The sequence below is a fragment of the Canis aureus genome, chromosome 14, assembly GCF_053574225.1.
Source record: "Canis aureus isolate CA01 chromosome 14, VMU_Caureus_v.1.0, whole genome shotgun sequence".
Lineage (NCBI taxonomy): Eukaryota > Metazoa > Chordata > Mammalia > Carnivora > Canidae > Canis > Canis aureus.
In genome coordinates this window covers 8318676-8335360 of record NC_135624.1, presented here as the reverse complement: position 1 = coordinate 8335360, position 16685 = coordinate 8318676, and the positions used below count along the sequence as shown (strand labels likewise).

Below are 16685 nucleotides of genomic sequence, written 5' to 3'. Positions count from 1 at the left end.
TTAAACATTTCATGCATTCATTCAACAAAAATTTATTGTGGGCCTATAATGTGCCACGCATTATTCTATGTGCTGGAAATTCATAAGTAAATAAAATACCTAATAATTCTTTAAATTTACAAAGTTAATTTCAGAATTCTTTCATTGGCAGATGAATTTTAATATTTTTTTTTTTTGAATTTTATTATTTAATAAATGTATGACACTCCAATATATCATGACTCAATATTTTCTCTTGAGTCATAATGTAGTGTTGATAATAAAACTGTACATATTTAACTTCAGTATACTGTAAGCACTCTTGGCACAACATAAAAAGTGATGTGGGAAGTACAAACCACAATGACTGTCTAATTCAACAACTTTCTTTTCCAGAAAGTCAAATTTAATCATTGAAAGATCATCATAAATACAAAATGAAATATATGATGATAAGTCTCACTAGACTAGGTGTACATCTTCAGTGACATAAACACAGACTGCAATTGATATCTTTGGTTAAAGTCTTGCACAATATACAGAATTCTGCTTGAAAGGTAAATTACAATTTTTTAAAAACAGAACATTTTATCTTCTCATCTTAAAGGAAGCTCAACTAACTCTTTGTATTCTTACTTGGACAGAATCAAAGAAATTCAACTCCTTGTTATAATTTCCAAGTAAAACAAAAGTTGAATACTTCACCAAAAATTATAAAACAGAATCATTTTACTGTCTATAAAAGCCTACACAATGGATGGACATCAATTGCAGTTGGGTTTATTTTTGCCTACAGAGCCCCCCAAAAAGGCTGTCAGCACAAAACAAACCCTCCTTTATGTACAGACCTTCATAAGGTTCTATCTCCTTGACTCCATTGTCTAGGAAAAACAAAATAAAAACAAAACAAAAGAGGGAACCAAAGCACAGGGGTTAAAAACAACAGAAATTTCCAAAGGCACAAAATGTATGTCTTTATTAAAGAAAAATTAAATGGTGATTTAAATATATATATATATATATGTATTTTTTGGCAAAGCATATTCAGTTACTAAATAAAGGGACCATTTAAAAAATGAGGTTAAAAATTATTATTTTCTATCATCCATGCTTTTAGAGGTCCTTTATCCAAGAATTTATAGATTGGGGAGTATGCTCATCTGTATATAAACAAATAGTGCTTCTTATATAAAAAAATTGAAAATATTAAAAATATCAGTACAACATGCATCTTTCTTTGTATATTCATGATTACCTTTTTTCTGGTACTCCAGTTTTGAGAAGGATCACCATTGTTGTGCATCAGCTAACCAGTCCTTTGCAGTGTGTGAAAATTGATTTGGCTAGTTACTAATAAACTTTATGTAACTATCAACAATTACATATACTTAGTTGTAGCAAAGAAATATCATCCAACTGCTTATTTAAGAGCATTAAGTTTACTTTTTAAAATGCATTTATTCAAAGTTTGAAAATGTGCAAGAGTAATAATGGTAAGTTATTTTACCTCCAGATATTATAAATTTTAAATGCAAAATATATAACATTTATAAATATATTTATAAATAGAACTACTAGCAAATGTGGCTAAGGCATTCAATTAACAAAAGAAGAACACTAACACAAAGATAGTAAAAAAAATCTTGATTCACCTTAGCTTCCATGTGCCTTTCCTACATGATACAATTAGAAATAAAACTTACTTCTCTCCAATGTTCCCTTTGGCGGAAGTTGTGGAAGTTGCCGGCCCCTTCGTCCTGCCACTGGAGTACTTGACGGGCTTGTTTGGACAGACCCAGTACGAGGATGAGACCTACAAGATGCACCATTGATGTTCATTTTCAGTAGGATGCATGAAACCATTTTAATACATTTGGTTCATATGATAGCTGTGCAAGTGCAATTTTAAAAGAGGTTTAGCTGCTGATTAAAAAGTTAGGAAAGTAGGACAGAATATGGATATTTGAATGATTTTTGAAAGATGTTTCTACTGTTGTGTCATATGCATACATACACAGATACATGCACACAAAATCCTACAGTAACATCCATGGAATTATTAATGTAAATTAGTATTCTATCCTTACGAAAGCAATAGGAGAGTTCTGTTGCTCAAAAAATAAAACGTAATGTTTTACATTTCTTTCTACCAGATTTCCAGCTCTCAACACTAACCTCCCTCCCTTGATCCAAGGAGATTTTTACTCAGGCTTATGGTAGATATCCCTTTATTAGAAAATATCTCATGAAACTACAAATGAAACGCTGAACAATTCAAAATTTAGCTAAAGAAGATACTGGTTAATACATGATACTAGTATTGATAGAAAGAAACAAAAATTTAGTTTTAGTTATTGTCATTATGATGATTATCCCAAAAGTGATGTCTAATGGACACAAACAATTTCTCATTCTGTAGGAGAAGAACATGATAGTTATGAGGTGCATTATGGGGGATTTACCCAGGACTCCTGATAAATGAGAAATCACAAAACAAATGTGGTCAGGACAGTTAAAAACAAATTACAATGGTAGCCACACACTATTATATCCGCTGAATATAAATAGTGTGCTGACACTGAAAAGGTTAGTATTGATTGTTATTAGTGATCAGCCAAAGATGATAGAAGAGACCATTTAGCTCCTGGGAAAATAAATAGGTGTGCTGGTGGGGCAAAGGGGAGGTTAGTCTGATTGATTTATCTTTCACCTCGATAAGGCAGGTGAAGGAGGGGCAGATCTTCCAGTCATTAATGAAGGCATCGACCTCATGAGGTTTGTATCAGGACGCTCAGTGGATCTGGAGCGGGTGGTGGTCCGCTCTAGGAGAGGCCGTTGTTCTGTTGATCTGGATCTGTGATATGGCTGTCTATCTGCTGCTTCACAATCCCTGAAACGTTAGTCAAAAAGCAGCTCAGTTGATCTTTAGTGCCCTTCTGCTATTTGGTTATGATGCATCAAATTGATTTTGAAAAAGGTCATTATTTAAAATTATTGAATTTGTAAAAACATATTCTGAGCAATTCTCACTAAACTTCTTCAGAATTTCTAAGGAAACCAAAATCTGCCTTTAACAGCAATTCCCAATGAAGATACTAGGAGTTGCTCAGTTATAATCACTGACAAACAAAACTGCCTGCTTTCCAAAATGAATTCCCTAACTGGAACAGGTGAAATACGTGAAGTAGTCTATTTCAAAGAATTCAATGGCTTTTCCTAACATTTTCAAAAGAGTGAAGAAAATCATATAAGCATTAATTTGAAAGCCTCTAAGGCTGTTTGTTAGTATGTCAACTGAGCTATAAGAAGGCTTTTGGCACAAACATAGTGTATTGATGCACCAATATTCCAACAGGAGAATCAAAATGTTTTAAGAAAACACCACAATTTTGCAGGCTGTAGCCATATTTAAACACATGGTCACAGGAAAAATCACAGAAAACCGGTTAATCAGCCAATCTATGCCACCTATCTCAGGGAACTTTAGCAATGCCAACCGACACAATTCAGAAATGTATTAACAGATTGAAATAATAATGGTTCTGAAACAATGTGATCTCTTTGACCATAAATAAGACCAATATCAAAATCTAATCCTGTTGAAAGAGGTATACTCAAATCTAAGGAACCCATCATTATTGACTTTTGTATCCCTGGAATCTAGCATGCTTTTAACACCTAACATGTCATTGATAAATGATTTCCAACAGCAGGCCCACTATCTGTGAGACAACCCTGAGAACACTAATTTTGGCTTGAGAGCTCCAAAATAACACATACCACCAAATTATATTTCAAATCAAACTATGACCTCCTCATCTAGTTGTAACTACAAAAATGGAAATGCTTAGATATTATGAACTATAAAAACAAGCATTCATTTCTCCCAAGACGAATGTAAAGAACTTCTACTTTACCTATTAGTTTGCCCAATTTTATTTTTAATAATGAAAAATGTGGGCAATTAAAAAAAAAAGAAAAGATACACTTTCTCACATGTAATTAATTATATGGCATATAATTTTGGACCAGCAGACATGAGAATAGATGACTTTAGAAAGTAAATGCTGGGTTTATTCTACAATATATCATGTGATTTTCTTACACTTTAAATTCACAGGGTAATACATAAGTCAAATAATTTTTAAAATATTTTAAAATCCAAATGCCATGATATGATTGATTTCCTGAGTTAAATTAAGTATTTTTATATAAATATCTCTAGAATATGTCAAAAGAGCTGACATATACAAAGTGTAAATACATATACAATATTCAGTTACTTTCAAAGAGATATAAAAAAGGCAACCTGAGTATAAAAAAATCAAAATTCTATTTTTGTTCTTGAAAAACTATTTGAGAGAAAACACTTTTCTTTAGAAATAAATGTGCTAAATAGTTTGTTAAATGTTTTTAGTGTACGTATCTTTGTATACCTTCATCACAGTATATAAGCAGAAGTAAAGGAACATATATATGTCTTAGATTCATTAAAACCTATTTTTTTTAGATTACTAATCTTCACATCATTTTCAAATTTCCTATTATCTTAATAATAAACTGATCTTATTAAATGACATGTAGTGACAAAATTTTTTGAGATGCCTATGAAGACCCCAGCAGAAAATAAGGCTAATCTTTCATGTATTTATGTAAAATTTGATTTATTCTGATTTCATCAAGCAATTTTTTCCAAGTGAAAACTAAGATGTTAGGATATATACTTTTACTTCTTTGACACTGTATTTTAAATAATTGAAATACATGATAGTGAGTGAAATCCAGAGAATTATTTCAAATTTATTGTTATGTCCTTAAAAGGATATTGTTAGTTATAAAGCAAACAGGTCACTCTTTAGGAAACATCTCTTAGAAAAATTTCTCTTTAGGGAAAAGTTGTTTGAAGACTATGTCCATGTTTTACATTTTGCTTATATTTCTTCTCTCTATATTCATAAATAATATGTATTATATGATTTCCATAGTGTGAAAGGAAAATTCGTTAATAAGTAAAACACACACACAAACACACACACACACACACACACACACACACACACACTTCACCCATAGAAGAAGGTAGCAATTTCCTAAAATGTCCACCATAGTTAAGGGGAATGGAAACCTACCATATTTTAAACTTTGATAACACAAGAGAGATCAATGCAGACTTCTCTCCCACAATTGGGTAAGAATAAGTCTTAATAGGTAAGAACTAAGATAATTGCTGAGAAAATTGAAAGCAGCAATGCCTAAGTCTTACACACCAGTCTTGTAGCAGGTTCTTTAAGATACTAAGATATAAAACTTGACACTTCCTCCCAAATTCTTAGTGAATTTTAGTTTTAAGATAAGAACTTGATTAATTTTAGGGGCACTTGGGTGGCTTAGTCATTTAAGCACCTGCCTTCAGCTCAGGTCACAATCCCAGGTTCCTGAAATCGAGTCTGCAATGGACTCCCTTGCTCAATAGTAAGCCTGCTTTTCCTTCTTCCTCTGGTGCTCCCCCTGCTTGTGTGCCCTCTCTGTTAAATAAATAAATAAATAAAAACTTTAAAAAAATAATTAATTTTGAACAGTAGCAACCGAGATGTGAGAAATATGTATTTGCAAGGCATAAACTATTTTAGGGTCTACCTTGGGTTCTTAACTTGGTGTCTATATTTCAGAGTAGGTTTTCTTTGTAATTCCACGTAATTTACTTTATGCATTTTATTTTATTTATTTATTTTTACCTTATTTATTTAAAAACATTCTTCTAAAAAGGATGGCCAAAAGTTTTACAAGATTGTAAAGAGTAAGCCATTTAAAAGATTAGGAACTAGGCACCTACCTATACATTTAAATCTTTCTTAGGTAAATAATCTTGTGTTTTCAAAAGTGATATAGTATCTAGTGATTTACTATCTTTCATAGTTCTATTTCTCAATAGATTGTTTATATTTTGTAACACGTGTTGTAACATATGTGTAGCATATGTGTAAAATAGTTCAGATTTTTGCATGTATCATTTACCTGGATAAATATCAATTACTGCTCTGTATTACTTAGGGGCCGCTATTCCAAGCTGCAAGCTCTTGCAGAGGATCCTGTTTAATAGCCCTTCCACAAACAGAGCTAATTCACCTTCACTGATAATACTGTAATAAGAGCCAGTATTGTCACAACTCAGCTTTTAAAAGCCTATGATAGCACAGAGAGAATTTGAACTGAGGATTTCTATGGAAAAAAAAATCATTTTATAATCATCTAGGGAAGTTGTCCATTTTGAGTCATTTTCCCCTTCACTATAGTTGTTCTTAATAGATTTTTTAAATTTCCAAATATCTGGCACAGCTTTCTACTTATTTCATTACTATTCAGTTTCACTCTCAGTTACATGCATAAGGGAGTTGTGCAATGTAACAGGGAAGAATAGGGTGGTGGGCATTCTTTTCTATAACCACTTATATTTCGATCATTGCAATGATTCAACTCCATAACAACAAAAGCTCAATGTAGCATCTCTGTAGGTACGATAAAAGAACACTAAGAATGCTAAAAGAAAGAAAGAAGAAAGAAAAGAAAAGAAAAGAAAAGAAAAGAAAAGAAAAGAGAAGAAAGAAAGAAGAAAGAAAGAAAGAAAGAAAGAAAGAAAGAAAGAAAGAAAGAAAGAAGAAAGAAAGAGAGAAAGAGAGAAAGAAAGAAAAGAAAGAAAGAAAGAAAGAAAGAAAGAAAGAAAGAAAGAAAGAGAGAGAGAAAGAGAGAAAGAAAGAAAGACAACCACCAGTACGATGCAAAATTTCAAAGCAATATTCAGATATCAGTGAATTGTCCTAGAATGTGGCTCAAAACTTGCTGTCTATGATAAATTAGACAGGCTTATTTCATATTTAGATTGTTAAGGTGTCATAAATAAATGTAACAGGTTTTCTTTAAAAATAAACTTGTAAAAAGTGAAGCTATTTAAGAATTATTCTCTTTTTTCCTCTTCATAAAGAAATTATTTCACTAATGCTGAAAGCTTAAATTAAAAAAAATTTTTTCAATGTATCTCTGAAGGACAATAAGTACATCTCTAGGCAAGAAATGTCTCCCTTGTATCCATATTGTGTAATACATACAGTAAGCTGATTAACAGCAGAAGCATTATACTTTTGATAAAATATACTGATTGTCTAGAGATTTTCTATGAATTAACTGCCATAATTGAAGAAATAAATACATGATAAAAATTTAAAATTAGGCATTTTAGGGTAATTAATAAAATATATACATATTTATATAACAAATAATTTAAATTATATGACTGAATTCTATAATTTTCTTGTTCATAAATTACAATGTACAAGTTTAACTTTTTAAAAGCTCTAATTTATATTATTTTTTATTTTATTTTTAAGATTTTATTTATGTATTTATGAGAGACACAGAGAAGCAGAGACAGAGGCAGAGGGAGAAGCACCCATGGGGAGCCCAATGTGGGACTTGATCCCAGGACCCCGGGATCACCACCTGAGCCAAAGGCAGATGCTCAACCGCTGAGCCACCCAGGTGTCCATAGTTTATATTATTTTAGTATTGCTTCCAAGGTAAAGAGAATTGCAAAACACAAAATACTCACCATGGAAATCATGATAAATAAATAAATAGATACTGTGAACAAATAGGAACATTCTATTCTTTTCATGGAAGACGGATTAATTTATTAGGCATAAGGACATCTCCTTACAGAACATGTCTGCTCTTTTAAGTGTACATTCTGTATGTTAGTTAAAAGTAAGTGAGTTTATTCAAAAATAATAGCAAAATCTAGTGTCAGCCAAGTTAACGATCTAAGATGTAAAACAGCAATAATACATATAGTGAGGTGAGAAAGCAAGACATTTCTACTGTAGAAAAACATATTACTATACCCACAAGCCTATTTTATCAATAAAAAGAGAAGTAAAGTGATCTCATATCTAGAGAAGTGTTTTCTGAGAAATAATTCTTATAGGAGATAACAGAAGAAAAGATTAAATATCTCAATTTCCTGAAGGAAATTAGGGACAAATACAATACTGAAAAATAAAGATATATTGTATTATTAAATATGCACACAAGAAATATATAAGATATAAGTGTCTTGAGGATATTTTGACACTCAACAATATTTTGAGTATTTTATTAAATATTTATAAATGAAAATTACAAATTATAAATTTTCATTGTTATTTAATTTTAATTTTTACTTCAAAAAATAACAAAATCACAAATAAGTACTCAGTAGCAATAAACAAGCAGCAAATTAATATATCTTTAAATATATATATTTTTAAATCCTGCAGTAATATAATTACCATCTACAATCTATAAAATTCTTACTTTACTAAATAGGTAATTTTCATTTTCAGTGGATGTTTAACAATATTTTGTCAATTGTAAGAAATTAATGTTATTCCACCAGGGTATGGCCCCCCTCCCATGCTTTCCCTTCCCAGGTCCTCAAATTTTCCATAAAATAACAAACACTTTAAAGATGTATGCCTAAAGAACCAAATTATTTATTGTAATATATGTATAAATGTGATGTAATGTTACTGTAATATATGTATAATATATGTTAATATATGTATACTGTAATATATATTACTGTAATATATGTATAAATGTGATGAGACTTGGTCCTCACACTACAATGCTATGTTCAACAGTTTCAGTGATCAACTCTGGATAATTTACTAACAACCTTCCTTTGTTTTGCTAGGTTTACAAGGAGAGTGGAATGGATATAGGACAGTTATCTCATACACACTGCTGCCAGCTGCCCTTAGCTGCCACTTCATGTCACTACAAATCACACAGTCAGAGGTAGTAGTCAGAGGATCAATTCCCTCAACAAACACACACACACACACACACACACACACACACAGAGCAAGAGTTATACGTATTTTCAGATATAAATACTAACTGCCTCAGTCACTATATGTTGTCTAATAATCAAGGAAAAATGATGAGAAACACCAAAAAAGCAAGAAAAATGGGGCCCACTGTCAACAGACAAAGCAATCAACAGAGTCAAACTCCGAGAAGACACAGATGTTGGAATTGTCAGAGAATTTCAAATAAGATAATTGTTATATTAAAGACTATATTAGAAAAGATGATGACATGCATGGAAAGACTGAGACATTTCAGCAGATAGAAACCACAAAAAAGAGCCATGGGGGGACATGTGGCAGAGAAGGGACACAATGTGCCCTGGAGTCTCCTGCTGAGGTGGATAGTGGGTATGATGGAGGAGACTCTAGGGCAGCACTTGGAGGACACAAAACAGCATCTGTCCGCTGTTTGGATCCTGGGTACAGATTCATAAGGACTTAATCTGGGCTACTGTGGGATCCTGTCAGATTAGCACAGTGGGTGACCTCTGTTCTAGACCAGTAAGCAGCTAGGTTAGCCTCTGACCCCACTGATACTCCTATGGTATGCCTAGAATCAGATAATGGGAATATCATTCTCCAGAAACATGATGGTATCACAGTGGCAGTGCACAAGGCCTCTTGTTGTCTTATGTCAAATTCTCCAGCAGCCTGTGACCTAGGGACTTAATTCTACCTATGTTAATTATCTTAAAGATCTTATATTGAAGATCCAGAAATTAGGCCATTCATTTAAAGTGCATTAGGGACTTTTCTATTCATCTTACAGTAAGATTTTTTACACTTTCTGGACTGACTTATCAAAATATTAGTAAGGAGGAGTCACATAGTCACATTTTGAAGCAGCAGGTCCAGGTCACTTTGCATACAGAATTTTTGCTATGCTCTATAAATCAGGTTGTGGGGGAGAGTCAAATGGAAATGATAGAAATAAAGAAAGCAAAATATGGTAAAATATTAGAGAATTTTTATGGGCTCAGTTTATAGCGATCTTAAGTGTCTAGCTAAGAAGTTTAGATAGGGTTTAATTTTTAATGAGAGTGACCTAAATTTTCTGAATAAAGGTAGTTTTTAAATAATGAATTAAGAAGCTGAATTCAGCAGGAGTATATAGAATAAATTGGAATAGGAAAAGGCTAACTTATAATAACAAGGGTGAAGATAGAGACAAAAGTATGGAAAACATTATAAACCACAATGTACAAAATATGCAATATACAATACACAGAACATACACAATATACAGAATTATACAAACAGAATGTCAGGGTTAAAAGGAGTCAGAAAAGTCATACAATCCAATCTTTGTCATTAACTTTACTGTTTAAACTTTACTGAACTATAAATTCTTTGAGAACAGAGACTTTTTTTTCTCTCAAACATGTTTGACATCACCATATGAGTTAAATGTAAAAATAAACCAAAGAAAAAACCCTGAAATTCCAAGCCTCCAAAATGAAATGATGATCTATTAACAGAAATAAGAGGATTCTAGGGAGGAGTGATAGTAACTGCAGTTTTGAACTTAAATAACTGAGGAGTAGAAGAATATTCTGTACTGATATCAATCAGGTAAAGAAATCTGGCCTTCAAAGGAAGGAGCTGTACTGGAGAAATGGTTTGAGAAGTCACTGCATAGTGTTAATGTTTCAGTATTGATTGATTGGCTCATTCATTATTTCTTTTTTTTTAAATTTATTTACTTATGATAGACAGAGAGAGAGAGAGAGAGAGAGAGAGGCAGAGACACAGGAGGAGGGATAAGCAGACTCCATGCCAGGAGCCCGACGTGGGACTTGATCCCGGGACTCCAGGATCGTGCCCTGAGCCAAAGGCAGGCGCCAAACCGCTGAGCCACCCAGGGATCCCCCATTCATTATTTCAATACTATTTACTGCATTCATATTATGGGCCAAGAACTATACCAGCTATTGGAGGTTTTGGTCAGAACCACAGAGATGATAAGATATGGGTCAACCCATAGTCAAAAAGTTTAGGACATGAGAAATAGGAAAGAAGAGAAGCAGACAGAGAACAGTCAAAAGGTAGAATGAGAACCAGGATAGTAATGCATTAGAGAAACTAAAAAAAAAGCAGTGATTAATAATGGCAGGTGCAAAGAGGCAACACAGATAAATATGTATAAAAGCCTTGGCAAATAATAACCATGGAGGAAAATAATTTTAAAAAGTGCTGGAGGCAGAGGTCACACTGTCAAGGGTTGAAACTTCGGAGGTGATGGAGTGTTGGAAGCCTATGTAAAAATACATACTCAAGAAACATGACTTAAGAAAGAGAGAAATGAATCATTCTTAAAGTAGTTTGAAGGTGTGGCAGGATAGAAAGAGGATATTACTTAGCCTTCATCAGTAATTCAAGAAGAAGCAAAATCATGAAAATAAGAGAGATTGAAATGCAAGAGAAACAAGAAATAATTAAGGAAGAAAAAGTCCAAAGACATTAAGTGAGGTTACAGTCAGCTACATAAACAGAAGGTGAGTTGTGATGGAAAAGAAAATACTTGTAAGAGAGAAGATTGGTAACAATGCAAAGAAGTTAAGACAAAAAGGAAGGTACCTCAGAAAGTATGAGTTACTTGGGCTGGATCACATTTCCTAAGGGCTCTCAGTACAACCTCCTGGATAAGGCATCTATCTCTAAGCAAACAGTTTATGCTCTGTACAGGAATCTCCTCCTCCCGTGACTCCGCTAACTTTGTTAGGATCCTTTTTCTAATTGGGGGCTTAATGAAGGCCCCAAATCCCCTGAGTTAAGACCACTCACTGGCTCTCTTCAAACTCCATGGCAAACCTCAGCACTACCGTAGACCCAGCTCAGACTCTTCCCAGAATCTTACTCAATTCTAGCCCTAAAACCAGTCCAGTTCTGGCATCAAAACAAGGTCTGATAAATTTAGGATATTTGAGGTAAATCACTTCTACTCAAGCATCTTATCTCTGTCATTCTGGGGCAAAGCTCAGTTGCCCCTGATCTCTCTAAATTCTTCATTTCCTGTACTCTCTTCTATATCATTTTAATCTCCTCTGATTCTCTTAGTTATTATTTTAAAAAATCCTTATCGTTAACAAACTTCTCTGCATCATTGAGGAATGGTTTTGTTCTGCAGAATGGGTTCTGCATATCCTAACCTTAAATAATATTCAGCTTAACCTTGCAAACTCTGCTTTCAGCGTAGCTCACATTAGCAGAAGCTGCTTGTTCTTTCATACTTCATAGTCCTCAGATCCAGAAGTTGGCTTCCTAGAGACACTCTGCCCATTACTCTCCTTCCATTATGTAACATCTCTAATTTTTGAAGCATTCAACTTAGCTCCAACATCCATTAACAATTCAGGTTGCTAGTATCTATCCAACTTGCAATCTTTATGACTTATTCATTGATAATTTTCAGAACTGGCTGTCAGTCACCTTCTTTAGCCTAATTCCTGTGGTAATACTAGGAGATTTTAGTGCACATGCAGAAAACGGTTCAGTAATCTTGAACTACAAGATCTTCAAAACTTCAATGATCCTCACATTGTTCCCACATTACCCACAGCCCCAAAATTACCATGGATCTTAGAATCCAATGAAACTTTAAATTCAGAAACATTAAACTCCAATATCTCACATTCTGATTACAATAATTAATTCTGTCAGGTGTCTCATAGTCTCATTGCCTCTTTACTTGATCTTCGTTTGATACTTTTTGTTCCTTGATGCCACCAATTCCTAACAGTATTTATCACTCCTTTTGCCTTTCTTCCTTATCCATCCTAGACTACTATGATTGATCATCTGGCCAACTCCCATATCAACACTCAGATTCTCTTCTAACCCAATCTTTCAAACATTCATCAGAACCCTCAAATTAGTTCAATGTCATAATCTGATTTCTCTACATCTAGGCAACTGGGTATAGTGTAAGCAAAAAAAATGTTCATTCAGGTTGGCACACTGCAAATTCATGTCTTCCAACTTCTACTGTGCTGGTAGCACCAATAATCTTTTTACTTTTACTTCATCAGTTGCCATCACTTTTTAACCAATGACTAGTTTTAAACTTCCTCATTTCCTTTTTTTTTTTTTTATAAAGAGTTTATTTATTTATTCATGAGAGACATAGAGAGGCAGAGACACAGGCAGAGGGAGAAGCAGGCTCCCTGTGGGGAGCCTGACATGGGACTCAATCACAGGGCTCCGGGATCACGGCCTGAGGTTAAGGCAGACACGCAACCACTGAGCCACCCAGACTTTCCAAAACTTCATTTCCAATCAAACATTACATTCAACTTTGGGCCTCCCACCTAAAGGATTTGTCTCAAAAACAATCACCATAATCTTAATTTACAGCAACAACAAAATTAAGGCTATCGAAGATAATTATCTTCAATTTAACAACTTTTTTCAAAAACTTACTTAGTTTAAACTCAGTTGTCTGTTTTCTTCCTATCTCCAAAGGAAACAAGAGCTTCTTTCTGTCTACAAACTCCATCTGTGTGTTTAGCGCAATCTCCTGCCCCATGACCTTTCTACCAATCATGCTCTCCTTTTTCTGTATTTTCAACCTAACTTGTCCTAAAGGATCCTTTCCGCAGCCTACACATTCATGATGTATTTCATATTCTAAAGAAAAAAAATCTCCTTTGATATTGCATACCCCTATCCACTATTTCTCCATCACACTCATAGCACATGTGTCTTCTTGGCTCCCAGGCTCCCGTGCCTCAAGCCACTGCAAGCCATTTGTTCCCCCTCACCACCCTTCTGAAATCACTGGAGATGAAGTCACTGATGGCTCCTCACTTGCCAAATCTAATGGACATTTCCGTTATTATTTTTACTGTTGACATTGTATCTTCCCACTTCAAATTCTATTCTTCCCACTTCAAATGCTATCCTAGCTTCTTCTAAAGCTGGAATTAATAGAGCTCTTCCTTCTCTTTGACTCTTCCTCTAGGTACCACTTAAATGTTCATGTTTTCCAGAACTGAGAAAAAGCCATGGGTTGTTTCTCTGATTGATTTCACTTTCATTTTTGTAGCTACTTCCCATTATTAGTAAGTTTACTCTCAAATTGCTCTGCATAGCTCAAATTTCTTTGAGTTTTAAAATTATTTATTTTATTCCTTGCTAGAGGTTTCCCCTTAACTCTCTTGGTAATTCCAGAACTGAACTTGTCTCTGGCCTAAACTAATTTCCCTCTGAATATCCCTACACCCTCTTCACCTTTGTTAAGGTACGACATGCATTCAGTTACCCAAACTGTAAGGCTCATTGTGTTTCTTGACTCTTTGTTCCCCATCAACATTCAAATCCCATTATTTACTATTATATGTACTATTGATTTCAATTGATTAAATCTCGGGTCTTCTTTCTCTCTATCCATTATCTTACTTAATTCATGCCCGCAAAGAGTTTCCTGCTGCCCAAGACCAAGGCAACAAATCTCTTTATGCATGCTCTTCTTTCCCATAGCCTTTTCTCTCAAATCAACCATCTACATAGTCTCTAAGGTAATTATTCTAGAATGAATAAATATATTATAGCCATCTCCTAATTAAAACTCTTTGAAGTACTTCTATCATTTACAATCTTAGATCTAAATTCCTTAACAGAACATAGATTATCCATAATTAGGACCATCTCTATCATTCCAGATTTATTTCTTGCTATTCCCTGCCTTGTGGATAATGCTCCAATAGCACTAAAACGTGGAATTTATTTTAGTGACTTTGCTCATACATTTCTTTAGAATTCCACTGACATCCTACCTTACCTCTATTACAGATCTAAATAATTCCAATTCCTCTTTTAAGATATAGCCTAGCTGTCTTTCCCGTGATTATCTTTACATGAAAGTCCAACATCATGCTGTCAAATAATGATTTCTTCATATGCTGTGTATATCTTTAAGTAGAGATAAATGTTAGGAAAAAAAAGTAAGGCATAGGGTAAATTTTTAAATATAAAAAGTATATTTATTAAAATAAAGGCTGTATCTTAATAAAGAGATATCAATAAAAGGTAACATATCTCTGCTAAATATGTTTGCTAAATGCTGACTGTGTTTAAAAATACACAGTGATGCAGATAGATTTATACTAATTAGCATAACCTGGTCAAAAGAGGAAGAGGGGGTTTTTTCTTTTTTTTTTTAAGATTTTATTTACTCATGAGAGACACACACACAGAGAGAGAGAGAGAGAGAGAGAAGCAGAGACACAGGCAGAGGAAGAAGCAGGCTCCATGCAGGGAGCCTGATGTGGGACGTGATCCCGGGACTCCAGGATCATGCCCTGTGCTGAAGGCAGGCGCATTTAAACCACTGAGCCACCCAGGGATCTCCTGAAAAAGAGTTTTGATTCCTAATATCAGTTAATATTTGTCTCCTGAAGTAATATAAAGAGTTTAACAAACATTATTTAAGCCTCTATTCATCTGTTCCAAAGAGGTAGCACTCATAATTTTTTATTTTACAACACTGGGGTAGGGAGACTGGTGGTTCTGATGCTTCACAGACTGGGGGTGTCATGTTTAATTTACCACATTCATTCCATTCAGAAAACTGCAGATTTGGGGGCACCTGGTGGCTCAGTGATTGAGTGCCTTCCTTCAGCTCAGGGCATGATCCCAGGGTCCTGGGACCAAATTCCTCACCGGGTTCCCCACAGGGAGCTTGCTTCTTCCTCTGCTTACGTCTCTACCTCTCTGTGTGTCTCTCATGAATAAATAAATAAATAAATAAATAAATAAATAAATAAATAAATAATAAATAAAATCAATCTTAAAAAAAAAAGAAAACCGCAGATTTCATATAGCTAACTACACTACAGCCCACTTGGAACTAATAACACATATTTATCCCCCGAAGGGGAATTCCCAGACTATGACAGTAAATGCCACCTTGAAATCTGGGCTGCGAAATTGGAGAGTTGGTGCCATTTTCTTTTCTTTCTTCTTTTTCTCTTTCCTTCTTCCTTTCCCTCCTTCCTTCCTCCCCTCCTCCCCCGTTTTTTTTCTCACAACTCTCAATAAAGAGATCACTTTTTAAGTATTCAGTTACTTTGACTCAAGAAGGTGAGTTAGGGAGAATTTGGAAAATTTAATTTAGAACCATTCTGCAAGAGAAAGAGATTGATCCAGATTTGAACTGTATCAAAAAGTTAAAAGAAGAACTACAATGTAGCAAGGGAATTGAGGATATTTCTAAGAATGGACTCAACCTTTGGATATGTAAGTAAGTACAGTGGAGACTAGTATGGAAAGGAAAAGGGGTCAAGAGAATGGAGTTCTTGTGGGAGATAAGAGAACTAGTGAAGTAAAAGTAACTCAGTGAAAAAAATAAGAAAGAACCAAGTATAGTTCTGGTCCAAGAGTAAAGTATTTGAATTCATATTTTAGAGGTGTAATAATTTCAAATGAAGATAAGATTCAGATATGGCCACAGCAGTGACTGACTAAAGTAGAATTGGGAATAAAGTTCACTATCTCCAATCTGAGACAGCCAGGGAAATGAGTGGGTGCTGAATAGATCATTCAGGTGAATGCTAACATCACTCTGGTTGATGGCAAGGATTATTAAAAGTTAGACTAAAGCTAAAATCTTCAGTGAATAAAATGGAATAACCAAGAGGTCACCAGATAACCTCAACATGGAAGGATTGTGCTCAGCTGCATTTTATACAAAGGTACAGGGGTTACATTAAAGACAAGAAGCCTAGAATACTATCGTGATAAACACTGGAGAGTGGATATATGATTGTACCCTCGATAATCCCAGAATCTCATAGTAGATTA

General features: G+C 34.1%; 1 protein-coding gene and 1 pseudogene across 49 annotated transcripts in view; one reads left to right on the top strand and one right to left on the bottom strand.

Annotated features, from left to right (window-relative positions):
* The window catches only part of RIMS2 (regulating synaptic membrane exocytosis 2), a 580692-nt gene that overhangs the window by 202491 nt on the left and 361516 nt on the right, over positions 1-16685 (bottom strand). For 27 of the 49 annotated variants that reach the window (XM_077846873.1, XM_077846874.1, XM_077846878.1 and 24 more), the window contains 2 exons: positions 2690-2869; positions 1683-1792 (listed from right to left, as the gene is read on the bottom strand). In XM_077846873.1, the coding sequence (XP_077702999.1) occupies positions 1683-1792; positions 2690-2869 (290 nt within the window). Of the gene's footprint in view, positions 1-827; positions 861-1682; positions 1793-2689; positions 2870-16685 lie in introns of all 49 variants that reach the window. The other 22 variants (XM_077846876.1, XM_077846877.1, XM_077846879.1 and 19 more) reach the window with 3 other exon arrangements.
* Positions 9178-9555, top strand: LOC144283045 (ragulator complex protein LAMTOR5 pseudogene; annotated as a pseudogene).